The sequence below is a fragment of the Bemisia tabaci genome, chromosome 5, assembly GCF_918797505.1.
Source record: "Bemisia tabaci chromosome 5, PGI_BMITA_v3".
Taxonomy (NCBI): Eukaryota; Metazoa; Arthropoda; class Insecta; order Hemiptera; family Aleyrodidae; genus Bemisia; species Bemisia tabaci.
The window spans coordinates 24,032,040-24,058,238 of NC_092797.1; the positions used below are offsets into that span (position 1 = coordinate 24,032,040).

The 26,199-nt window shown below is 36.5% G+C and overlaps 2 protein-coding genes across 4 annotated transcripts in view; one reads left to right on the top strand and one right to left on the bottom strand.

Moving 5' to 3' along the window:
* Positions 1-11,462: 11,462 nt before the first annotated feature.
* LOC109036670 (prostatic acid phosphatase) lies at positions 11,463-22,862 on the bottom strand. Of its 2 annotated transcripts, none has more exons than XM_019051024.2 (8): positions 22,648-22,862; positions 21,110-21,293; positions 20,633-20,731; positions 19,108-19,347; positions 16,665-16,850; positions 15,551-15,674; positions 14,792-15,000; positions 11,463-13,710 (listed from the first exon to the last, which is right to left on the bottom strand). In XM_019051024.2, the coding sequence occupies exons 2-8, from the start codon at positions 21,275-21,277 to the stop codon at positions 13,555-13,557; spliced, it is 1,182 nt and encodes a 393-aa protein (XP_018906569.2). In that variant the 5' UTR covers positions 21,278-21,293; positions 22,648-22,862; the 3' UTR covers positions 11,463-13,554. The 2 variants fall into 2 exon arrangements, with proteins under 2 accessions (XP_018906569.2, XP_072156544.1); XM_072300443.1 differs by having other exon boundaries at positions 22,523-22,661.
* Positions 22,863-23,155: 293 nt separating this feature from the next.
* The window catches only part of O-fut2 (O-fucosyltransferase 2), a 48,438-nt gene continuing 45,394 nt past the window's right edge, over positions 23,156-26,199 (top strand). The window contains exons 1-2 of one of the 2 annotated variants that reach the window (XM_019051032.2): positions 23,156-23,548; positions 25,314-25,425. In XM_019051032.2, coding sequence (XP_018906577.2) covers positions 23,400-23,548; positions 25,314-25,425 — 261 coding nt within the window. In that variant the 5' untranslated portion in view covers positions 23,156-23,399. The remainder of the gene's footprint in view (positions 23,549-25,313; positions 25,426-26,199) is intronic. The other variant, XM_019051031.2, reaches the window with a different exon arrangement.

The following is a 26,199-nucleotide window of genomic DNA, read 5'->3' on the forward strand; positions in this document are numbered from 1 at the left end:
GGAAGGGTTGTTTCTAACAAATCTTTTCACTGAAATTTTTAACGAAAAATTCAATCTAAAACTGATTAATGACAATCAAAGTGAAATTAAACTCCACAAAAATCCGAAATTCCATAGTAGGACGAAACACATTGCTGTCAGACATCATTTCCTGAGAGATTTAATCCAAGAAAAAGTTTTATCGTTAGAGTATCTGCCAACAGAGGAAATGGTGGCAGATATGCTAACAAAACCACTGACACCAGCGAAGCATATGTTTTGCCTAAACAAAATACTAACCTGATAATTTTGTTTGAAAGAAAGTAATAATTAAACTTCTGTTGTAAATTTGCATTAAGATTCAAGAAAACAAAAATAATTTTTTTTGATGTAACTAGATTAAGAAAAAATAACTAAACTTAACAAAAACATTTTTGTAAGACGAGGCTAGGGAGTCTCTCGTAAGGAGACTGTAGGGAGTCTCTCGTAAGGAGACTGGGATTGGTTATAATTTTAAAATTTTACGAAACGATTATACGCCTTCATTATGGGGGGGTGTTGTAATATAAGTAATTTCAGCCGTAAATCGGCAACAATGCACTGAAAAGTGCAAGGCGCACATACTTGCATTTTTCCCCGCGGTGGCTTCACCGTTGTTGCTCTTACCAGTTCAGTTCGTATCTAGGCCTCGAGAATGTAAACAGCCTCAGTCCAAAACTCCATGTCTTATTTCAATAAAACTAGTAATACCGTGTTACGAAATGCGTTGCTTCATATCCTCAAATCAATACAAAACAACATGGTAATCTCTTCAAATAACTTCTACTGAACAGTATTACTTCATCGAATCTAATATTTGTTTTGCGCCCCTTCATCGGTATCCATGTAAACCGTGCGGAGGGAAGCATGCAACTTATCGAGCTCTTGCGTATGCTGTGGTATCACTCCAAATTGAAGGCATTCTCTTATTCGATTAAACCTATCGTCAGACCGAGTGCCTCCGTCATTAGTGGTCGCACCGGTGGCAAGTCATTTTTCCTAAAACATTTTTTCCTCCTGCAATTTTTCCTAATACTTTTTTACTACTCGTTTTTTGTCCCATCACAGTTAGTCCTACGAGTGAGATGTCCTTCTGGCTTTTTTCCTGTGTGCATTTGTCCTAAATTCAATTTTAAAAGTAGGGGATCGAGAAAGTAAAAAAACAACATAGGTACCTCACAAGTTAAAGTTGTGGCCGCATGCCCGTAAGTATAGTGGAGCTTCATCCTCCTCCTTATATTGAGGGTATAGAAGGCTCAGCTTGTGATGTCTCCTGTTCACACGCTTATATTCGGCTCCCTAAGAAAACTTTACTATTTGTGAAAAATTTCCCTCTACTCTACTCATGTTTACGTTTCAATTATTATTGGACCATTAGGACAAACACCCTTAGGAAAAAAGCCAGTGGGACATCTCACTCGTAGGACTTACCGTAATGGGACAAAAAACGAGTAGGAAAAAAGTATTAGGAAAACCTGATGTAGGAAAAAAAATTTAGGAAAAATGACCAAGCACCGGTCGCACCAAAGGCAATATATTTGTTTACACTCGGGGGTTTGAACTTTTAATTATTCCTTCGGAAATTTTAAGGACCAGTGAAAAAGATAGCCAAAACATTTCTACCTCTTTTGTTTTCAAATCATCCTTACTAAGAGGCGCTGCGCAGTCACGTCCCATACTGCCGTGCTGAGGAAGAACGCCGTTTGAACATTCGAGAATTGGCAAATTTCCATAGAAACAATGTCTATTTTAAAGGAAACTTATGAATATTTTTTCTTGAAATGTTCAGACTCTTTAGTTCAAATCACAAACAAAATTATCTGAGAAATTGGCAGAAAAATATTCAAAAATTTGTCTGAAAATTAGTGATTTGCCAGAGGAAATTTGGCAACGCCTGAAGGTTCATACGGCGTTTTCCTTGGCACGGAAGCATACAACACAGACTGACAGATACGTTTGTGCCAATAACTATATAACGCCTTCAATCAAGGAGGAAGAAATTTTCCTTACCTCAATATTTGATATTCAACTACCTAGCGGTGAAACTGCAGGAGATCGAACTCGGTTGGTGAAGCGTAGACTTCATGAAATACTCTATTTTTGAAATGGAAAATACCTGCTAAAAACCCATGCCCTACAATGATTGAAGAATCATGGGTATATGCATTCTGTCATGCAGAAGTAATTGCCCAGTCTGCGTACTATTCGGTCAAAAATTTGAAAATCACGCCAATGGGAAAGCTGATTTAATCGCGAATCAATAAATGCAAATTTATCATTAATACTTTTGAGATACTTTATTTGGTAAGATGCTAAAGAATATGCCAGTGAGAATGAAAGAAGTGAGATGCCAAACCTAGCGAAAGTAATTTCGTTAATCATCACCTTGTCCCTCTGAGAAACCGAACAACTCAGGGTAGATCATATGCAAGCGTTTTAGCCCCAGCTAAAGCAATGAAGAACGCCTCTCAGGCGGTTATCAATGTGCAAGTTCCTACTAATCAAAGTAATGTTTCCGATAAGCGCATCGAGACTCTTGAAGACTTAGTTTTGAAACAATCCGAACAGATTGAACGTATGCTGAAAGTCATAGGGGCTTTTCTCCCTGCTCTCTTGCAGGGGGCCAGCGTCTCTGTACCGTGAGCAACTCTCTTTCTTGTATCTCCTGCTTTTGATAAGCATTTTTTTCTTTGTCTGTTTTTGTAAATGTCTGTTTGACGTATTGAGGTCATAAATTCCTCACACAAATATTTGTTTACTTATGGAAGGTGATTTTCTCCCTATTGGTTTTACACCCTTTGAAATTAGCACTGATAGCATTCATCCCTAGTTTATAAATAATAGTGTACCATTTGTATGATGAGGTATTACTTATCTGCATTTGCATTTTTACAATAACTGCAAGTTAGGATTACGTTTTTTTTACTAGTTTAGATCAGAGAGATTATGTTATACTATTGACAATCTCTCCTGTATTTTATTATGTATACCCTATACTAATAAATGAACTTGAAAAAAATGCTTGATACGAATCTATATTAACTCTGGTGATGTGGCAACGCTATAATGACAGATTGATCTTGATATGAGGCGATCTGTGATGGGTGAGTGGAGTAGGCGCATCAACCATTCATGTTTTATCAGGGGGTAGTTTTCGTCGGGAAACTCGAATTTTTGGTCAGATTTTCAAAAGTTCAAAATCCAAGATGGCGGCCGTGGCCAAAGTAGCGAAGATGTTATCTTCTCATAAGTATTATTATTTTAAAAATAGCTATGAGGGGCAGCTCGCGAGTCGCAAGTTCATCGCGAAGCAAGGAACCGGGAGTCCAGGGACACTCCTCGGCTAGGCGTGACAGCTTGCACAGCAAGCTGTTCACGGCTAGTATATATATGTTTATCTGTAAAATCGGGACGGTCAAATTCTCTAGTTTATTGCCGTCCAAATGACACCCTCCCAAGGGTTCTTAGTGGGATTTTATAAAAAAAAATAAATAGAAAGACTTGAACCACAGTTCCAAGGTGAAAAAAAAGTAATACATGTGTTGGTTTCACTCACATACAAAATTTTCGGCAATTAATTCAAGTGCAAGGCACCAAACTATAATGATAAATTTCACCTGTTGAAATGCAAATTTTACTAGTGAACATGAGGTATTAGGGCTTCCAAATTCTTCTTAACTTTCAAAATTTATTTACTGGTTAGCTGTCGAAAGTACGCAGGTTCAGTTTCACATCAAATTAAGAAACATAACTAAAACAAATACAAAATAATGAGACGGTGGAACACATTTGGCTTATTGAAGGTTAGCAGCTGAGAGATAACAACTAATTTTTGGTTACTTTTCAATTTTCTTTTCATTAGCCTTAATAACGCATGGAATTGGTGTGTGAAAACCACCAAACACCTATTTAATTAATTTATGCACATGGTGACGTAGTTTCTTCTTTATCTGCTGTTTACATTTGCTTGTGTTCTTTATATATTTTATTATTATTTTTCTTTTGTGCCTTTTGCACTGAAAATATTAATTAAATCTGTCTTTGAGTGACGTATTTCTTTGACTTTCTTCCAGGCGTAGGAAGGGGGGGGCCAGGGGGGGCCTGGCCCCCCCCAAAATTGGAAATAGTATCATCTGGCCCCCCCCCCAGAAATTCTGGATGGTGCACTGATTGAAATTTATCACTCTTAATGCACATAGTTTTTACTTAAAATCTCGCGCTCGAACGGTTAGTTTTTTCTTCTCTGTTCATTATTCAGTTGAATTGCTCTAAAAAATCTGGATGCAATCGATTTTTTTCTAATTCATAATTCATATCTTTATTTTTTGGTACATGACAAATGCTCATTCGTTCATAGTTACGTCTTGCTCATTATATTATATTTTACTTTGCATGGGCTTTTCCTAATACAGAACAATGATTCTGGCATTCACTAAACATTTATTTCGCAATTTTCACACAAATGAGTGGTTAAAAGTGAGAAAATAAATGGAATAATCTGTTGAATGCAACAATTTCAAAGTATTTTAACCTTAAAATGCATAAAACTGGGTGAATTTTATGCAGAAATTGAAGGAAGATTAACGCCACAAGTGCCTCGAGATGCGCTCAAATAGAGTTAAAATTTCAAAAATTTTCCGGGGGAGGCCCCCCGGACCCCCCGCTGACCTGGGGGGTATTCCATACCCCCCAGACCCCCCGGTGGTGGGGGGCCAGGCCCCCCCCAGCAAAATGGCCTAGCTACGCCTATGCTTTCTTCATTTTCTATCATTTTATTTCAGTTTGCTGATTTTCGCTCTCCCACTCTATTTCGACAGGTGTAGTTGTCCAAATACTTGGAGTTTCACTTTGTGGGTGAATTTCGGGGTATTTCGTCAACTATATGTCTTAATAACTGCTCCTCCAGTGATAAGATTGACTCCACGTGAGAGTAAGGCACAAAGATATGGGGATACATACAATGTGGAATCAAGCCTGCCACTGAAGGAAGGAGACCCACTCCCTTTAGCTTTCAATAAGGTGTGCATCTTGCAGAAGTTTTACAAGATTTTTGGTCACTTTAAATTGTTTCTCTAACTCTTAACTCTCATGTCTTCTCTCTGTAGATAGGTAGGCTCAATATTTATGAGCTGGGAAAATGTTTGCGGAACCGCTATGATGGTTTTATTCCGGCAAAATACAAATCCTCTCACATTCATGTTCGTTCAACCTATGCTGATCGATGTATCGTGAGTGCCCCTGTTGACAGTCGGATTTGGAATAAGGATCTTCTGTGGCAACCCATTGCTGTTCATTCTGTTCCAAGAGCTATGGATAATGTAAGTCCTGCATTTTCTTATAGAGGCTGAAATATGAAATAAAATAGCAAGCCCAAACTATGACTATAAAAATCACGTAGACAGGGATCCAGAAAGTTTTTTGCCTTCACATATTTGAAGGCTGTCTGCACATTGCTCCTTACATTAGACTTCTTTTCCTTCACATTTTCTAAGCCAGTCTTCACATTGCTGTCCACTTAAGACTGTGTGTTTCAATTTTTGCTTTGCATAAAACATACAGCTCACAGTAAAAATTTTGCGCTTAGCAGTTTCCCTCTGAAAGAATACCGCTTTTAAAGACTGTTACAATCGCAAGTTTCCAAGCTTGCCTACAAGATTCAAAAGACAGCTGGATTAAAGTGTGTTCTTACATCAAAACCGTCCTAGTCAATAAAAAAGCTGTAATAGACACATTAATTTTTGCCGATGAATGCCAAAAGGCGGATTCCGGCATCGCACATTTTCAACCAGAGTTGAATTAAGTAATCTTCTGTACTTGTTTTCATCTCAACCTTTGTTAATCTTTGCTTTTTATAGTCCCGATAATCCTTGTTTTTAAAATTTCAATTGTCACTTCCATTGTAAGTGAAAAAATGTATCTGATTTACATACTCAAGCGACAATAAACAAACAATAAAAACAAAAAAAATAGTTTCAGTCACAAAAAGTAGCGCGGCCTTCACATTTTACGAACTCCTTCTCCCGGCTTACACATATTGAAAGCCCCTTCTGACAGCCTTCACATTTCAAACGCCCGTTTTCGACAACCTACACATTTTTATTGCAACTGACAGCGACCGGATTGATCATTTGGTCGTGGAATTTTTGCACCGCATTTATAAAAGAAGAAACACTTTTAAAATTGAACCGTCTTATAAATATTATGACAAAATTGAAACAGTAATTTTATAACCATCTACAAGCAAGAAGCATGATGCACAAGACGAAGTGAAAAGAGGTGAAGCGAAGATACAATCTTCTCCAGAATCCAGGATCTTCGAGAGAAACGCTCATGGCTGTGCTGGTAGGTATACGAACTCAGGACATTCCGGTCAAAGAACAGAGTCGCAGAGAGAACCCAGCCACAGGCCGAGGCTCCAGAATCTGAAGATTCAAAGTTGGAGGTTGAATATTGAATGCAATTCTCGAAAAACATCCAAGGAGCAAAGCTCGGTGTTACGAAAAAGCAATTATTGATAACAGCCAAAGCCAATTAAAAGTAATGCGTTTGAGGAGATCTGAGATAAAGATTGATCTTCACATGATAAAAAAAGAAAATAGATTAAATTGAATAAGGAGGTTTTTATTGTAAAATCGTCAACGTTGCGTCTTGCCCCAGCTAGAAAAGACGTTGTCCCCAACGTCAAACATACTTCCTTGAAGAGGATTACACGGTATCTAATGGATGTTCAGCTAATGGCGCAGTAAAAATACAAAAGAAAATTGCAAGTGACATAGCGGAAAATCGAGAAAAATTTAAATGTAGAGAAACGCAAAGTAGAAAATTATAAGAAAAGACAACAAATTAACAGCAAAATTTGATCAATAACAAAAAGGTACACAGCAGTAAGTGTTGAACAAATGGCGAAGAAAATTTCCCCAAGATACAAAGTTTCACGTAAATCGTTGGAACAGGAACCGACTTAGCATTTTAGGCCACGGCCGCCATCTTGGTTTTGGAATTTTGAAAATCTGACCAAAAATTCAAGTTTTCCGTCGAGAAGTGAACTCCCCCCCCCCCTATCAATTTTCACAAAAATCCGTCAAAAAATACCCCCTAAAACCTGAAATTTTAATGCTGTGACGTCACGCGACAGGATTAAACCTGTTCGGTGCGGTGCGTGTAAATAACCGCATATTCCCAATGCATCACTATTCGGAGAAACAACTTTTCGCTCTTCTAAGTTTAAAAGATAGAAGCTTAAAAGGCTAAATCCTGTTAAGAAAATTTAAATCATATGAACATTCTGCCAAGGCCGGATTTGCCTACTTGCCGCCTATATTTTGCCGCCCCGTTCTCATTCGTTTTGAAACATCAATAAATACCATCAAGTGAAGTGCCGGAGAGGAGGGGTACATAAGACGCATTTACCTACTCGTGTTGGAAACATATTTCTGCGAAAGCCCTGTCAACAATACTGGCAAAATGTCACGGAACTTTGCGTGAAACTTAGGTTCCGTGAACCTATCTCTGTGTGGACAAGGCCTTCCATTTGTAAGAAATGGGCAAAAAAATTATGAAAGAGCAAACATAATTCTAGCTGGAGCGCAATTCAACTATGCATTCACAACTGCAAAAATGTCGAAGGAAATCGACAAGCCCAGCGTTCATGGAGGCTATTTCCATTTTAATCTTCCGTCACATTCTTACGGCGCAATGATACAACTATTTGAACTCTCCGGAAAGCGTAAGGTATCACGCCGCATTTGAAGGCGTTTTCAAAACAGCCTAGTCCCGATACCCGGATTATCGTTTTGCATAGTTCATAATATTTTGTTTTCATTTCTAACCACTTGTTTATTCTTAATCCTCGTATAAAAACCACCCATTTACTAAATACAATTCTAGCTGATGCGCGCTTAAGCTATGCAGTGATGACTGCATAAATGTGAACGAAAATCGAAAAGGCCAGCGTGCATGAAGGCTATTTCAATTGTAATCTTCCGTCACATTCCTACGGCGCAATGATACAACTATTTGAACTCTCCGGAAAGCGTGAGGTATCACGCCGCATTTGAAGGCGTTTTCAAAACAGCCTAGTCCCGATACCCGGATTATCGTTTTGCATAGTTCATAATATTTTGTTTTCATTTCTAACCACTTGTTTATTCTTAATCCTCGTATAAAAACTACACATTTGCTATATACAATTCTAGCTGAAGCGCACTTAAGCTATGCAGTGATGACTGCATAAATGTGAACGAAAATCGAAAAGGCCAGCGTTCATGGAGGCTATTTTTATTATAATCATTAATCGAAATTTACTACTTTAAATCTTGAACCAAATCTTCCGCTATCGCATACGAAAAATCATAGAGAATTTAAGTTTTATGTTGACCAGCTACTCAAAAAAATAATAAAATTTCTAAGGAAGTCTGCAACGTCGCAAATTGAGAAACGTCGACTCTCATTTTGCCCAAAAATATGTATGCATAAGAGTGAAGGCATTATGACTTTCCTCTCTCAACTTATATTCGTCTGTAACGATAAACAATGGGACGCGTTCGCTACGGCGCCTTGATACAACTATACAACCTCGACGGATGTCCGTATTGCGTTCAAAAAATTGAAGGCGTTTTGACTCCCTGCTCATACTACCTGTAGTTGATTCGATCGACAGACGCGTTGGTCGGCGGTGACGGGGACTTGATGCAAGTATTTAAACTTGATGGATGTTTGGATCGCACCGACTGAAGTGCGAAACCACGTATCTCCATTGCGGTGCTTCAAAATTTCCGTTGTCATTTCATCTCTTCCATGAGAAACAATCCAAATTTACGACTTTAAATTTTGAACCAAATCTACTGCTATCGAATACGAAATATCATGGAGAATTTAAGTTTTATGTTGACCAGCTACTCGAAAAAATAAGAAAATTTCTTAGGAAGTCTGCAACGTCGCAAATTGAGAGACGTCGACTCTAATTTTGCCCAGAAATATGTATGCGGAAGAGTGAAGGCATTATGACTTTCCTCTCTCAACTTATATTCGTCTGTAACGATAAACAATGGGACGCGTTCGCTACGGCGCCTTGATACAACTATACAACCTCGACGGATGTCCGTATTGCGTTCAAAAAATTGAAGGCGTTTTGACTCCCTGCTCATACTACCTGTAGTTGATTCGATCGACAGACGCGTTGGTCGGCGGTGACGGGGACTTGATGCAAATATTTAAACTTGATGGATGTTTGTATCTCACCGACTGAAGGGCGAAACCACGTATCTCCATTGCGGTGTTTCAAAATAATCGTTCTCATTTCATCTCTTCCGTGAGAAACAATCCAAATTTACGACTCTAAATTTTTAACCAAATCTTCTGCTATCGAATACGAAAAGCCTTGTCCCGATACCCGGATTATCGTTTTGCCTAGTTCATAATATTTTATTTTCATTTCTAACCACTTGTTTATTCTTAATCCTCATATGAAAAACATCCATTTGCTAAATACAATTCTAGCTGAAGCGCACTTAAGCTATGCATTGATGAATGCAAAAATATGAACGGACATAAAAAAGGTCAGCGTGCCTGAAGGCTATTTCAATTGCAATCTTCCGTCACATTCTTACGGCGCAATGATACAACTATTTGAAATCTTCGGAATGCGTGAGGTATCACGCCGCATTTGAAGGCGTTTTCGAAGCAGCCTAGTCCCGATTTCCGAATTATCGTTTTGCATAGTTCATATTATTTTGTTATATTCCGTACAAACCTCGTATAGAAACCACCCATTTGCTAAATAGAATTGAGGAGCTTTCCAGGAAAAGGGCACATACCGAAAAAACAATTTGTTAGGAAAACGCACTTGAAGTTTTCATTCCTACTTTCTGGGCACTGATGATGACATACATCGGAACTGGGGCACTCACATCAACGTTCATACACCCTAGAATGAATAACGGCCATTGGTAAAACTTACACTTCTTTCAGTGCTGTGGGAGGAATTTTTTAAAATTTTCTGTTATGTGCCCTTTTTCCGGAAACGGACCGGTGGTTATAGGTTTTGGCTTTCAAAGCTAAATTTTCAAGACTTTAACGAGTTTCTAAACGAGAATAAATCATAATTTCGATCGCGAACGTGCGGGTGGATCATTTTCGATCATCGTTAATAAAAAAGACAGCAAAACACGCGAAAAAATCAAAAAATTAAAACCCACAAGAGACCATTAAAAATTGAATTATTAATAATTACAGAATTTCACGTGTCACCGGTAAAACACGTAGACAATCACTGCAACCCGATGATGTTGCATTGATTAGTAGAATCAGTGCGATGCATCTTTAATGAGGAATCCTTACTTATATCAGTACCCATCACCTGCCTGCCTACGCCCTGCGCGCTATCTCCTCAACGTCGCGTCGCCGCGACCGTACCCAAGGGCGAAAAGATAAAATACGCCTGACTTAGCCTCACAAAACTTGGTCTCTTAGCTCCAAAAATTGATCAATTAAGCTGAAACTCGGGACATGACTCCGGAATGCTCCTCAAATATGGTTTAATAATTTTAACTTCTGCCGCCGCGCCGCGCCGACCGCACAGTGTTTGACGCAATGCGTGAAGTATTCATGCAGTCTTGAAGGCGCTATGCGTTTCGCGTCAACCGCTGCTCACCGCGCTGTGTTTGACGCAATGCGTGAAGTATTCATGCAGTTTTGTAGGCGCTGTGTTAAATGCCGACCGCTGCGCCGAGGGCTTCTCCTTATTTTCATCTCAAGTCTTCGTCATCATTGCATCTCTGCGTCGCGCCGTTCCAGACTCGACTAATTAAACGTTCTGCCTCTTGTATCACCGAAAGACGACAAAATTAGAATTTACTATACTCGCTGGAAATGAGAGATTTTGTCGCCTTATCTTGTTTGTAATTTTTTTTCTGAATCCAATTTTTTTTAACCTACATTCAAAAAATTGCAAAATTTGCCGCCCCCTAAAGGTGCCGCTATGAGCCGCAGCCCATGTGACCACCCCCTAGATCCGGCCCTGCATTCTGCAAGCATAAAAAAATTAATAGAGAAACAGAAACATAAAGAAAATTCGTCAAAAAAATCGTCTTGATGGTAAAACTAAAGCTGTACTGATATTAGTGACACTACTTTTTCCATCAAACTTTAATTTTGTTGAGGAAAATGATTGCAATTTGAAAGTTAAAAAAAAATTATATCCTTAAAAGGATTCGATTCCCGGCCAGGCGACCCGAGTTTGATGGTCTCAAACAGTGGTTGCCTGGGACTGGTTCAGTAGGGACGGAGGAGGGATGGGACTTAAAGCGCAGGATTAGCCCTTGTGGGCTACTTGAAGTGGTGGTAGTAGTGGTAAAAGGCTGGCACCAGGAACCTTGAAATAAATTATGCTTAAACACATAAATACTTTTATTGGGAAGTATCTGGTGGAGGAAAAAATATGAGAATTTCATGTGAAAATGATAAAACAGTTTATTGGTAGATTCAAAAACAAATAAAACTAATAAATGCAAAAATCTTCAAAACAAATAATGGGGGTAGTTTGACAGGTACACTCATCGTTAGACACCATCATTAAGAAAATATGTTCAATCTCGAACAATCCATTTTTCTCATTATATTGAGTAAGTGGTTGAAAAAATTTTTTCTAGACTAGGTGACATGAATAAAACTGGTTTCCTGGAGCTCCAGCTTAAGTTGGCTGTATTTATCAACTTCTCATCAATAAATTAAAGAAGTTAAAGGGTCCCAAAAAATCAAAGTAATCTGTGCATCGAACTTATCAGTTGCTGTAAATAGAAAAAAAAAAACAGCCACTACACATTTTTGCGGTCTTATTTTCTATATCACGACAGTTGTATAATCCAGTGGTTTGCATCAGACTAAAAATACCTAACGAAAATAGAAAAATTGAACATGATAAAAAATTGTATAAAATAAAACTTATTCATTGATTAAAATTGAAAAATTTCTTAAAAAGTTAATTGATAAAACGAGTAAAAGTGAACAAAATGTCTTAAATAAATCATTTGATTTACATTCTCATTGGCACAAAACAAAAGCTAGAATTGAGGTTTACAGCTGCAAGATAGTCACAGACTCAGAATGTCAAAATGGGGGTTGATATGTGTTCGTAAAATTCTCAGGTCTGCACTAAAAAAGAAGCTGAACTTGGAGTGGATAATTATTGTGTGTATCATCGTGCTGATTCAAAAATGGCCTTAGTTCATCTCCTTCATCCATCCATACTTCGCCTTTTCTCCTTTTTTTTTGGGCCTGTGTTATTTTTTTACATACACATTATCCTTTTTCGAATAGGAAACTTGACTATTCCAACTAGTCCTCTGACAGCTTCCTAAAGCATAATTTCTCACAGCATTTTTAATAACTATTATTTACATGTAATTGATTGGACGAACATCAATAAAAACTAATGGAAGACTGTTTAATGAGGAAATTACATACAAACTTGTTTTCTTACTTTCACTGATCACACATTACTAACCTTACACTAAACCTAACATTGTCACTAATCTTACATTAGTGACAGAATTGCTGACATTGTACCATAGCCATTGGTAGTTGTTCCTAACAATGTTATTTAGACATAATGGCTACTTCTGTCTCTCATGTGAGAGGTGCTTCATACCCACTCACATTCATACTTTTAACTTGAGCAGAGCAACTGAGAATGACACTGGGATCATTAATCTCTGTTAAATCAATGGAAAAAATATTAATTCACACTACATTAAAACCCATTTCCTACAATGATGAAAGACTCAGGTATATGCATTCTGTCATGTAGAAATAATTGCCCAGTCTGCGTACTATTCGGTCAAAAACTTGAAAATCACACCGATGGGCAAGCTGATTTAATCGCGTATCAATAAATGCAAATTTAACATTAATACTTTTGAGATACTTTACTTGGTGAGATGCGCGTTGGAAATTACAAGAAGCTAAGATGATAATTTCAAAGAGAGCACTTTTAGCTTCATCGTGGCTGAGCAAGCACATACGAAATTGATCATACCATTTGCTGAAAATGATGATTCAAATGGGGTCATGTGGTATCAGATCTAATAATTTTAAGTTCAATGATTAAAAAGAGCAGTTGATATGACTTAAGATTTAAAAAATAAAGAGAGAAAAAAATATTTATGGAGACACAAAAAATCTTCCTCCTTTGCGTAAAGTTGGCTGCAGAATTTTGAACATGACTTTATAACTGTATGACGGACAATTTTAGATGTACTATTGACAAAGCAGCAGGAAAAATAGGACATTAAAATATCATTCAGAGACCTGATAACAAAACACAGTTTAGTTCATCTAAGTACTTTTTATAAGTACCTCATTTCCCACTGTAAGGCACTTTGCATCACACTTTTGTTTCTAATATGAAATATAGGTAGTGCTAGCGGAGACCCATCTCCTTAGAATGTGCGCTATAATACTTGAATGGTAGATTGGTGCGGAAATGAAATTTTTCAGTTACCATTATTATTACTCATTATCGATTACTTACGATTTCAGTTATTTATTACATTCTTGGTCATAGTTACTAATGCTGACAGATTTTAGAGCAGTGGCAAAATGATCAAGATCGCACATCCCGTCATGGACACTATCACAGCCTTTAATATTCAGGACAGTCAGTTCTTTGTCCAGAGCATGGTTCTTGTACAACAACTGAAAACAAACAAAAGAAAACTCTATTCCATGTTTGCTGTGAAGAAAACTACGCAAATAATTGATTTGAAGATGATAAAAGACTATCCTGAAGGACTTTAAAGGAAAACATTACTGTTGGAGTCTGCAATACCCAAAGACAACTCCATACTCACTTGCATTTAAAGATCAACCAGAATGTTGACACAGGAATGCAGAAAAATGTCTGATCATGCGCCTGCCCAAGCACGTGAAAATATGGAAAAGCCCCAAAAATGTGGAAGGAGAGAACATTTTGAGGGGCCAAAAGTCGAAAATCAAAGGAAAACCATCATCTTTTTTTTAAATTGGTGGGAAATTTTGTGGAAAACTGATGAGAAAAATGTGGAAAGCCGGCTGGCAGGTGCGTGAAAATATGGAAGCTTAGAAGATTTTGCCCTCCTCTGTTGACAGACTCTGCGAGATAAAATTCTTTGAATTTTCCAGGTTTTCATGGACCATAATGATCAAAATACCCAGACTTCACATCATAACATAGAACTAAAAATAAAGTACTTTTACCAATAATTTCACCACAAATTAAAGAGACATATGAACCGTTTTTCCTCAGGTATAAATTATTCATCAGTTGATTGAATTGCAATTCCTTGTTGAAAATTATTCTTTTACTTACAATTCAGAGTGTAATTCAGCACATGGAATCTCAAACCAAATGGAGACCCTGTCTGATGGTTTGGACAGTGCTAATGTTTTTCAAGATTTTAAGTTTCGAAATTTTCCAAATTTCCATTGGTAAAATTCTCTGGTTTTTCCCTGATTTGCATGACCTGATGAAATTTCCAGTTTCGTAAGTTTTCCAGACCTGTAGACGCCCTGTCAATTCTTATTTTAAAAATGCAGACTATGTTAGTCTAATTTCGTAAAAATTGGAAAACTAAAATAGATTAAACAGCCTTGGAACATGGGAACAAATATCTTTCATTGTAGGGCAATCTACCTATAAAAAAATAAAAAAACCCTTGAATGATTCAAATTTCATACACAAAAAAAAAAGAATTAGGTAGGTATGGAAAAAAAAACATTAAAAATTAAACAAACCTACCTTTACAAAATACTTGTTACTCATCTGATGTAGTTCAATGATGAAAGTAGCACCATAATTAGGTTTTGGTACTTCTTGAACTACACCTAAACTTCGCCACAGAGAAAGTACGGTCAGATCATGTGCCGAATATAATGTTAAAAGACGGTCAAAGTCGGCTGAACTCGTCTTATTTTGCATGTTTGTAATGATCTCATGTATTAGAAGCCCTAGACAGGACAATCAGAGAAAAATATTGAGTTAAAGTGTAACAAACAGGTGAAAAGGATCAAATAATACAAATTATAGGTCACGCTAGTTATATACAATTTAAGTAAAAATAAAGATTTGCTATGAATTGGACGACAAATAAATTAAAATTACTAAGAAACCATTTATTAAAATTTTGTCTGTAGCCGCTTACAATAAAAATGGGTGACCAATTTTTCTGGAAAAATGAAATATTTTATTGAAAATAGCTGCTCACACTCAGGAATTCCAAGTATAATAGGTTTTAGTTTCTAAAAAATGTGTATTTTATCTAAAGATATTTGGTAAAATGTAAGCATTGATGCAGAGTTGTTTTCTTTCAAAACAGCAGACCTGTGGTTATTTTTATTCAAATTTTTAACTTGAAAAAACGTAAGTATTGGTGTCCAGGAACCTCCTGAATTATTTTATTCTTTACTATTCACATCTTTATTGAGCTCCTTTCCAGTTATTCAAAGAGACAAAATGTGGGGGGGGGGGGGGGGAAGAGAGAGATTTTCCTTGCCTTACCTGAACATAACTTCTTTAAAGTTGGTGTTTCTGAAAATACAGATAGCGATGCCATGGCAAATGGTTTCAGTTTGTCAGGATAGATACCATGGGTCCATTCAGGAAGTTTATACCCTTGCTCTTCCTACATGAACAATAAGACAAAAAGAGGGTTCAAATGAAAAATCTACGCTCATTGCAAAATGCACACATTTTTTAAAGTGGGTTTGCTTTGATTTTTGAACTCAACATGTTAGATTTTTCACCCATGAAGAAAAATACTCATGAATCCGCAGTCTATGACTTGTAGCCGACATTTACACACACATTGTAATTACTTGAAAGTTATCTTCATGAAGTGAATTTTAGTCAAAATAGTACGGAAGAATTTAAAATAATTATGGGACCAATTGCTCGTACACTGCCCACAGAGACAGCTCATGATTAGTTAAAGTCAAATGGGTCAATTACGCTGGTCAAAGAATTGTGTTAAGATGATTTCAGACCATAGATCAGCAAAAAATATTAAGATCGGTTCAAACACCAAGTTTTCAAGCACAATATTGACAAAAACATCACCCTTTAAAAATGGGCATATAATGTCATCCACCGCAGCGATACAAACTCTGGTTTCTTCCACGGCAATTTCATCCATATTTTAATTCAAACGATCAGTGCAAATGTGTGTATTGCTGACTGATGACTCTAAAATGGAAGAGACCGCGGTATGTACTACTGCAATGGATGACATGCCATGTTTTTAGAGGAGCAATATCTCTGTAAAAATTGGGCATAGGGACTAGCCATTTGGAGAGATCTTATTATTATTTGCTGATCTACAGGCTCAAACCAGGACTGATTCATTGATTGAGTTGAATACATATCAGCGAAGGTGCACTATTAAATACATTTACCTGCATATTCATTAGTCTGCTCTTTGAAGTATACATCCACTGTGTATAAAAAGTAGTAATAAAAATAATGCAACTATTTAAATTTTAATATTGTTGCGCCGGAAGTATTGCCTTGAGCAGTAAATGGACCACACATTAAATTTTTTTTCTCTTCCATTTAAAGAATTACTTAAAAAACGAAAAAATGATATTAATAACGAGATAAATATTAAAAAACGAACCGCAATTAGTAGATTATCATAGAGTAACTCAATATCCATAACACTTTTCATTTCCACACCTGTCATTTTGGACAGATGATCAATTAATTGTCGATGCTCATCCATCATTTTCTGTATTGAGCTGTTCACAACAGCTGCCTTTTCTTTCACAAACAATGGGCAAGGTGTTGTGCCACAGATTAAAACCTGTAAACAATAAATACAAAATAATAATTGGAAGCGGAGAAAATTATTGAGAGACTACAAATTTTAAAAAAATTTAAATAGTGAGAAGGATCAAGACTTCCATTTTCCATTTGATTACACCAACCCTTTGAGCAATACTCTGCTTCATTTTATGAAACAAAAATAAATACAAGAGACTTAAACCGCAGTTCCAAGCTGAAAAAAAAAATTAATACGAGGGTCGCCGAGAAAGTAAGTTCACTTGTTCAATATCTCTAAACTAAAGAAGGTAAAGAAAATCTGTAGAAATTGTTGAAAAGCCATTACTCACAGCTCTCTAACGCGCAATAGATTTTTAAATTTGGTTTGATAGAACTCAAGAAAAGTGGGTTTTTCTGAACCCACCTCCTCTCTGCACGGGTCCAAACTTTCACGGAGCTTCATTCGCAAGTGAGCCGCTGTGTCTATCGCTTATGGCAAAAAAGTGGCTTGGAGGTGGTTGAAATACATGTAAAACATAAGTAAAGACTTTTTTCAGGTAGGAAATAGCAGGTTTAGCCGTGTTTACTTCAAAATCAGCTGCATCCGAGCAAAAGTTTACAGAATTGTCAACGTGAATGCTCACTACCTAACTGAATCCTTCATAAGCATTCAAATTATCCTGCCAGTTCTCAAAGAAATTTCGTCAAAGATCCATGATTTGGAAAAATATGCAGCTTTTACAACTTTTTTACAATAAATGAACCTGAATTTGTGCAGTTAGGGTCACTTTTCTTGGCAAGAGAACGAATAATAAAACTCAATGCAGACACCGAGACCAAATTCAGGGTTACAATTCCAAGAGTTGACCAAATGTAGCTTGACATTTCCATGTGCTGCAGTCCAAAGCCACTAATCATCAAAGTAAACACGGTCAATCCTGCTATTTCCTACCTGAGAAAAGTCTTTTCTCATGTTTTACATGTATTTCAACCACCTCCAAGCCACTTTTTTGCCATAAGCGATAGACACAGCGGCTCACTTGCGAATGAAGCTCCGTGAAATTTTGGACCCGTGCGAAGAGGAGGTGGGTTCAAAAAAACCCACTTTTCTCGAGTTCTATCAAACCAAATTTAAAAATATAAAGCGCATTAGATAGCTGAGAGTAGTAAGTTTTTAACGATTTCTACAGATTTTCTTTGCCTAACTTAGTTTAGGAGATATTGAACAAGTGAACTTACTTTCTGTACAACCCTTGTACATGGTTTTGGCATCACTCACATACAAAATTTTGGCAATTTATTCAAGAGCAAGGTATCAAACTTAATGGTCTTATGGTACCTAATGGTCTTATGGTACTTAATGGTCAATTTCACCAATTGAAATGCAACTTTTACTAGTGAACATGAGGTAAGAGGGCTTCCAAATTCGTCTTAAAGACTTGCCAGATTCATTTACTAGTTAGTTGTCGAAAGTATGCAGGTTCAGTTTCACATCATATTAAGAAACACAAGTAAAACAAATACAAAAAAAAAATGTGACCGTGGAACACATTTGGCTTATTGAAGGTTTGCAGCTGAAAATAACAACTGATTTTTAGTTACTTTTCAATTTTTTTTTTTTTCATTAGCCTTAGTAACACATGAAATCGGTGTATGAAAACCACCAAACACCTATTTAATTAATTTATGCACATCATGCTTCTTGCTTGTAGATGGTTTCACATTTAAAATACTGTTTCAATTTTGCCATAATATTTATCAGACGGCTCAATTTTAAAAGTGTTTTTTCGTTTATAAATGCACCTATATTCAAGGGTGCAAAATTTCTGCAAGCAAATTATCAATACAGTTGCTGTCAGTTGCAGTAAAAATGTGTAAGTTGTCGAAAACTGGTATTTGAAAAGTGAAGGCCGTCAGAAGGGGCTTTCAATATGTGTAAGCTGTGAGAAGGAGTCTGTAAAATGTGAAGGCCACGCAACTTTTTGTGACTGAAACTATTAAATACGGTATTCTTTCAGAGGGAAACTGCTCAGCGCAAAATTTTTACTGTGAGCTGCATGTTTTATGCAAAGCAAATATTGAAACACACAGTCTTAAGTGGACAGCAATACAAAGACTGACTCAGAAAATGTGAAGGAAAGGAAGTCTTATGTGAGGAGCAATGTGCAGACAGCCTTCAAATATGTGAAGGCAAAAAAACTTTCTGGATCCCTATCTACTTGATTTTTATAATTATAGTTTGGGCTTGCTAGATTTTATTTCACATTTCAGCCTCTATAAGAAAATGGAGGACTTACATTATCCATATTCCTTGGAACAGAATGTACAGGAATAGGTTGCCACAGAAGATCCTTATTCCAAATCTGACTGTCAACAGGAGGGTATAATCCTGCTAGTAGAACTTGGGCACTCATGATACATCGATCAGCATAGGTTGAACGAACATGAATGTGAGAGGATTTGTATTTTGCCGGAATAAAACCATCATAGCGGCTCCGCAAAAATTTTCCCAGCTCATAAATATTGAGCTTACCTATCTACAAAGAGAAGACATGAGAGTTAAGAGTTAGAGAAACAATTTAAGGGGACCAAAAATCTTGTAAAACTGCTGACACTAATGATGATGAAAAATTGAAGACTGATTTTATAACCATCGTATGATACAAAATTATTTCCTTTGCTCTTTTGACTAGGTGTACAACAATGTCTTGATATAAATATGATGCACCTGAGGGAAAAGGGACCAAAGGTGAGTTGCAAAATTTACAGGAGAGTAATAAAATGTGGTTTTGGCCGAAATAATGGATTTTCAGTTTTTTCACTCTAATCAATTTCTACATATCTCAGGAACTGTAAGTTCAAATTTGCATTTATAACGATGCTGAAATTGTATTGAATGAGGGAGGTCAAAACCAGCGACAATGCGGGAACTCCATCTTGACTAAAATGAACAGCTTATCAAAAGCTAACATGATGGCAACGTTCTGTTTTTATTTACAGACATGAATATTAAAGTTCATTATGAAATATTGAGGTCATTACTCAAGCAGTAATTTATTTTTAAAATGAATTCATAATGTGACTCAAAACTTTGACTTTCTTTTGGTTGAAACCGCATTTTTTCGTTCTTACAATCTGAAATGCCTTGAAAGGTCGTTTTCTTTAATTTTTAAATATTTTTGCAGCAAATAATTCAGAATTAAGAAACCCCTCAATGCTAAAATATGGTTACATCAATTTTTATTCTTCTCACCTTAAGTCCCCTTTCCCTCGGATGCACCACAAATACAAAGCATATTCTTCAGAATTTCAGCACCATTCACAAAAGAAAGAGAGAAAAAATGAAATACGAGATGAATATTACATGAATAATTGAATCAACGTATGCGAAAACATTCGTTGTCCAATACAGGGTTTCATATTTGCGGTAGGTTTCTTTTGTCCCTTGATGAATAGGATCGATCTCTTTGGTAAACGTTTAATTACACTTAGGAGATTATTTATAAAATTTATTCTACATTCTGAACATCTTAAACCATCTTGTGTCGTTAAGTTACAATAAAAGTGTCCACTCAAATTCTGAAACACTGTCTTGGACATCAGACGTTTTTGCATACGTCAATTCAATTGAAAAATTAAGAGAAAATATTCACAATCCCCAGCATTCCATTCCATGACAAGAAAAGTGATGATTTCCCAGAGTGGAAAAAAAAACCAGGAAGTCTGCAAATTGAACAGTTAGGTACAACATCAGAAAACACAAAACAAGAAAAAAAGAAGCAGTATAATTTCTAAATCGATGGTGATAAGAAGATTCCTTACGTTCATCAATTGCCCTTTCCCTTCTGACCAGAAAGATTCATTTTGAAAGGGATCCAACGGGTATGTAAAAGTGGGTACTCTTTCACCATGTCTATGTACCTGCAAAAAAACAAGACGGACATTAAATCATTTTTCATCAAGTTGATAAAGGGAGTAAGTAAGTGGGGCAATACTGAGAGTGAGGACAGCATTTTAATAAAGTAACTCTCATGACATGAACTCATGAAAAATAAGAAGACTTGCAATCAACTTGCACGTTTTTCCATGAAGATATGTGTTTTTTTTGATAATTAGTTAGGTATTGAACCTTGAAATAATGTTTTAATAAAGAGGAAATTATTATTTATAAATCCACAGCGGCTCACAATCAATTCAGCTTGGAAAAGAGAGAGTGTAAATACCTACAGTGACTTCTGTTTGCAAAAAATTCATTTAAGTAACTTCAGAAACAATTAATTATAATGTTAAAATGCTTACAATGCTGACGAAGCGCAGGGTAGGCTCCGCTTTGGGACTGCTTCCAAAAGATAAGTACGCGAGAAAAATCGTGGCTATGGCAAATCCTAGCACAGTCACCATTGAAAAGGTTCCTCTTTTTGGTGGTTCACAATACTGTAAAATGGAATTCCTTGTACCTCGATACATGATGAAACCACAATACCTGATGAACAAATTAGCAAATTTTAGAAAAATGAACACATGACTGGTTTAGTTCTCTTTGGGGATGACAACTTGAAATGACAGAAAAAATTATATGAACGTTGGTGAAGAATTTAAAATGACAATCATATTTAACTGGGAGAAAAATGGACAGAGCAGTATATACTTCCTTGGGTTTATCACTTATTGTTAGTATTTGATAAAACAACATAATTTTAACTTGTGCTCACTCCTCTAATGGATTAAATAATATGATAAGAATTGTTTACACTCAAAAAACTTCTGGAGTTGGGCTTAATATGTCAAGATACAAGATAAAATGTAGCTCAGTGATGATGAAACAATGAAGTGAACTTTGATCAGTTCTGTAGAGCTCTTTTTGTCAGATCAGTCACATGTCTTAGCTTTTAGCCTTAGCCATTGCTGATGCTTGCCAGGAAAATTTGGCGAACAACGGAGACATCGTATGTTCGGACAAATGTCAATCTCTGAATACCTCCAAATCAGCACCACTCAACAGGTTAATACATGCAGTCGGATGGCACCACTGATGAGTGATGACCTAAACAATACTTGACTTTTGTCTGAACAAACAATGTCTCCGCTTTAAGAAACTATTTGATGTTGCGTATATCTACTTAAAACTATAGGTGAGATAAAAAACGCTAAAAAATGTGGACCCAGCTGAATGCGACAAGATGCATGAGCTGAACACTCTCCCCCCTCATCCTTGTACTGATCCTCATTAAAGCTTAAATTTATGACTAATTGAACTTTGTTATATTTTTGGCCTTGCTTTCTCCGCAAAATGGTGTGGACCCAGCACTAAGTATATTACTACATTGTTACTTAAAACTACATCTGACGGGAAAAGTAATTTTTAAGATTCCAGTTTTGGAAACAAATTTGGAAAAAGATTTGGGGTCAACCCAGAGATGCGAGAAAATCTACACCTATCCATTTTACAAATTTGCTTCACCACATTATAAATTCAAAGTGATGATACTTGTTCTCATTACTGGATTTTTGAAGACAATTTTGAGAAAGAGGCGCAATTTTCTTGCTGATACAGGACAGCCTCTCCGTCTCCATGGCTTACTTTTGCGCCCTTCCTAATTCAAAACCCGTTTTTGCAGTTGTCATATTATGAAATGCGCCTGGCAAGCTGTATGATTCAGAAGTTTTTGAAACCCTAGGTCAACATTCCGATAGATAGTTAAAATTGCTCACCCTTCCAATTTCTTCTAAGGAGACGTTATGAATGATTTAAGAGGAAATTTTCCTTAAAAATTTGTTTTACTGTTGTGGATAGCATTTCATCTGAACACGAAACTGAAAACACACTAGATACTTACACACTTAATTAGGTACGATTCTTACAATGGGAGGAATTCACTGTTTACATGAAGGATCACACTTCTTTAAAGTTATTGCATTCTCCGAGAGAGCTTCATTTGAGAGGAACACTAATGAAAAAAAGGATTAGGGAAAAGTTAAAAATCACAGGGAATGTTTTTCACAAAAACTGGCGTAAGCAGTGTGAGATATGTGAGATAACATATTTAAATCAGAGAAATGGTAAACACGACAACCTAACCTCTGAGCAAAAAAAAAACAATTTGCGATGTTGCTAGTTGCTGAAGAATATTGAAATTTTGAATTCAGATTTTTGGAATAGTCGATAAGTTTTCATGCGCATGAGATTTTCAAAATAATTTCAAACATACATTTTCACATTTGGAGTCAGAATAGAGTCGTTGACCTTGATTGCTTTCCAAGTTTTCAAAAGCTAGGAAATCATTCACAAGCTAGCAACAGTGCAATACCGCCGATGTTAATATAAACAACCTCTTATCAGTTATCAGTCAATCCTGATCCACGCAAACCGGGACCTGGGGGAAACCTACCGTATGAAACTATACCTTCATAAATATATATTTTTTTTTTATTTATTGACGCGCTTTGTAGTAGTTACTGTAACTTTAATACGTCCGTACCATGAAGTCAGTCATAAACTCCTAACAGTTGAAAACATTCAGTACCTTTGAGAATGACATCAGCCCACAAAGTATGAGTTCTGAAATAAAGTATGACTTCTAGTTAGACCATGGATGTCGTAATTATTTTCATCGCCACATTATTGTTGTCTGTTTCAACAATTAGGACGTCCTGTCTCGAGGATAAGTGTGTTTCATATCACGAAGAGTCACCTACCAATTCTAAGAGAACAAATTCCATTGCATCCTCTGTTCCGAGGTAGGTATTTCTTTCAAGGATCAAGCTGATTATTTACAGAAGCAGAATCTAGGTTGATAATGCTATGTAAAATTTATTGAATATCGACGGAAAAACTACCAAACCACGTATCTCGGTTTGCGACGTCGCAGACTTCCTGTCATACTTTATTTTTTAAATGAAAAACTACTTAACGTCCAGTCTTAAAAATGTCTGTGATTTTTCCTCTTCGTGCGGAGAAAATTCTGTGAAAATTTCAAGGAATGATATTGATTTGGTCTACTTCAAAAAAATAAAATGCGAGCGTAGATTTTTAAACACCGCAAACGAGATACGTGGTTTGGTAGTTTCACCGTCGATATGTAATTATCTGATACTGGTGATACAGTGCATGAGAAAATACCAAGCCTGTTCTTTTTTTAAACGTATCACTGCCATCAGATGCTGGTAGGCAGTGTTTGGAAGCTTACTGATCGGCCACCTGATAGTTAATCAGCCAAAACAGTCCCTCATTCACGTGTTTCCCAACTCTCTTTAGATAGAAAATGGAGGTAAAGGCCTTACAGTTTTGGATGGCTCTTTTAAGTGTGCGCCATAATAGATTGGCTGCACATTGTTTACCTCATAAGAAATAGTGAAATAATATTGATGGGGAAAGTGTGAGACCACATAGAGCTCGCGGATCGTATGTTGAGACAAACATCAAAGTATTGTTTATGTCACCATTCACCAGTGGTGCCACCTGACTACATGTATTAACCTGTTGAGTGGTGCGAATTCAGAGCCAATCGGAGATAATTGACGTTTGTCTCAACATACGACGCGCAAGTTCTATCTTCATCTGTAACGTTGAAGAATTCAGTCATACTTTATTTTCTCCTTGGAAAACTAGCCAATGTAATTTCTTGAAAACTTCTTTGATTATTCTTCCCTGTTAGTAGAATATTTTTTATAAATTTCAAGGTATTAAGTTGACTTGTTCCTCTTTGAAAAATAAACAAGAAGCAAAGATTCTGAAACACCCCAATGGAGATACTTGGTGTTGCACTTTAGCCATCAAATGCCATCAATGTACTGGTCCCAAATTTTTCCTCCACATTTTATGGTTTTTATAGCTGTGTACAATCAACTTTATTCCTCTCACCTTATGTTTTCCTTTCCTTTATGAAGCCACAATTGATACCACAGTTTTTTTTTGTTTTTTTTTAACCTCGAAGTGCAGAGAAAATCATATTGGTAAAATGATTGAAAAAGCCAGCCAAATTGGCATTAAACTGAAAATCATATTATGACACCCGTTGCCCAGGAGGGGGATGACGAGAAAAAAATCTTAGTCCTCACCAGTCGCAAGCAAAGAGCAGAAACAGAGGCCAAAACTGCAAGTACTGTGTGTAGATGAGGACAGAGGTATTCTCAAGTGTGCAGCAGCGTTTTAGTGGGCTAAGACCCCCAACTCCTAACCACAGCACACCCCCTGGCCATGAAGGTCAGCAGTACTCTCATTAAAGGAATAGGTACCGTATCTTAATGCCCATATGTTAAGGATGATGTATAGATGAATGTACACTATATTATAAATGACGCAATGGTAAGCACCAAGCAAAAATTTAACCAACCCTAAGTCATTAGTCGTAGATAGACAAGATCATAAAATTTTGCTTGAATAAAACTCTCTCAAGTCAGTTGAAGAGGCTCTAAAATTGAATAATTTTGTTTTTTACTTGTCACAGTGTCCAAATACTTATTTTACACTTCTTGTACCTGATCTCAAAATATTTATTTTTAGGTACATTCTTTACGATGTTAATGCTCCAGAAGGATTCAATTTAAGAAGAGATGTATTCATGAGGATGGCTATATTTGTTAGGAGTCTAGCAGATAGTGGAGATTGGCACCTGGTGAGAAAACTTATGCCTTTTTTATATATTTGCTCTATTATGTGTGTAGCATGGGTATCAAGCACCTGAAAATACTATCAAATTAGTGTTCTGCCTTTGTATCAAAATTACAAGAGCTGCCCTAGGCATAAAGCCTCATTTTTAGGAGCCATCTACAAATTAATAATAGCCACTCTAAACTTTTGCTCACTTAATGTTGCTTCTCTATAGAAAATGTGAAAAAATCAGCGGGTTGCATCAACTTTTTTAGGTTCCATGATGACCCATCCAACCCATATTTTAGGCGCCAAAGCTCAATGTTCAGGCAAATTTAGCAGATGGCACCTTGAGTAGGCAGATGCATCAAAAGAATAAAGAAAAACTGAATGCAACTCATTAATAATTTATCCCTTAGAATTGCCTGTCAGTAAAAATTCTGGGGCTTCTCTTACTTTATACTTTACATCATACTTTATTCAGAAAAAACAAATTCCACAGACATTACATTTTTTTTAAAATTTCCACACTGAGCCCGACTCATTTTGTGGAGTTACCGCTTCAATTTTAAAAGTTCACAAATAAATACCACTAAATCCCAAAATTGTTTGTGTAGAAAGAGATTAAGATAAAAGGGAAAAACCCACCTTGCTCGTACAACTGGCTGCTCTAAAATTCTGAAAGAACCGTGGCAATGAGAAAAGTATAAATTACTTAGCCCGTCATGCCTAGATCACAAGAAATTATGATCATAAGCTAAATCATAATTTTTGAATCTTGCTTGAAACCATCCAAGAA

Excerpts from the sequence above, each read along its gene's own strand:
- LOC109036670 (XM_019051024.2), bottom strand. The coding sequence starts at position 21,277 with ATGTATCGAGGTACAAGGAATTCCATTTTACAGTATTGTGAACCACCA. Across the intron at positions 20,732-21,109 it reads CCCTGCGCTTCGTCAGCATT|GTACATAGACATGGTGAAAG; the intron begins GTAAGCATTTTA and ends GTTTTTTTGCAG. Across the intron at positions 15,001-15,550 it reads TTTAAAGAAGTTATGTTCAG|GGCTTCTAATACATGAGATC; the intron begins GTAAGGCAAGGA and ends TGTCCTGTCTAG.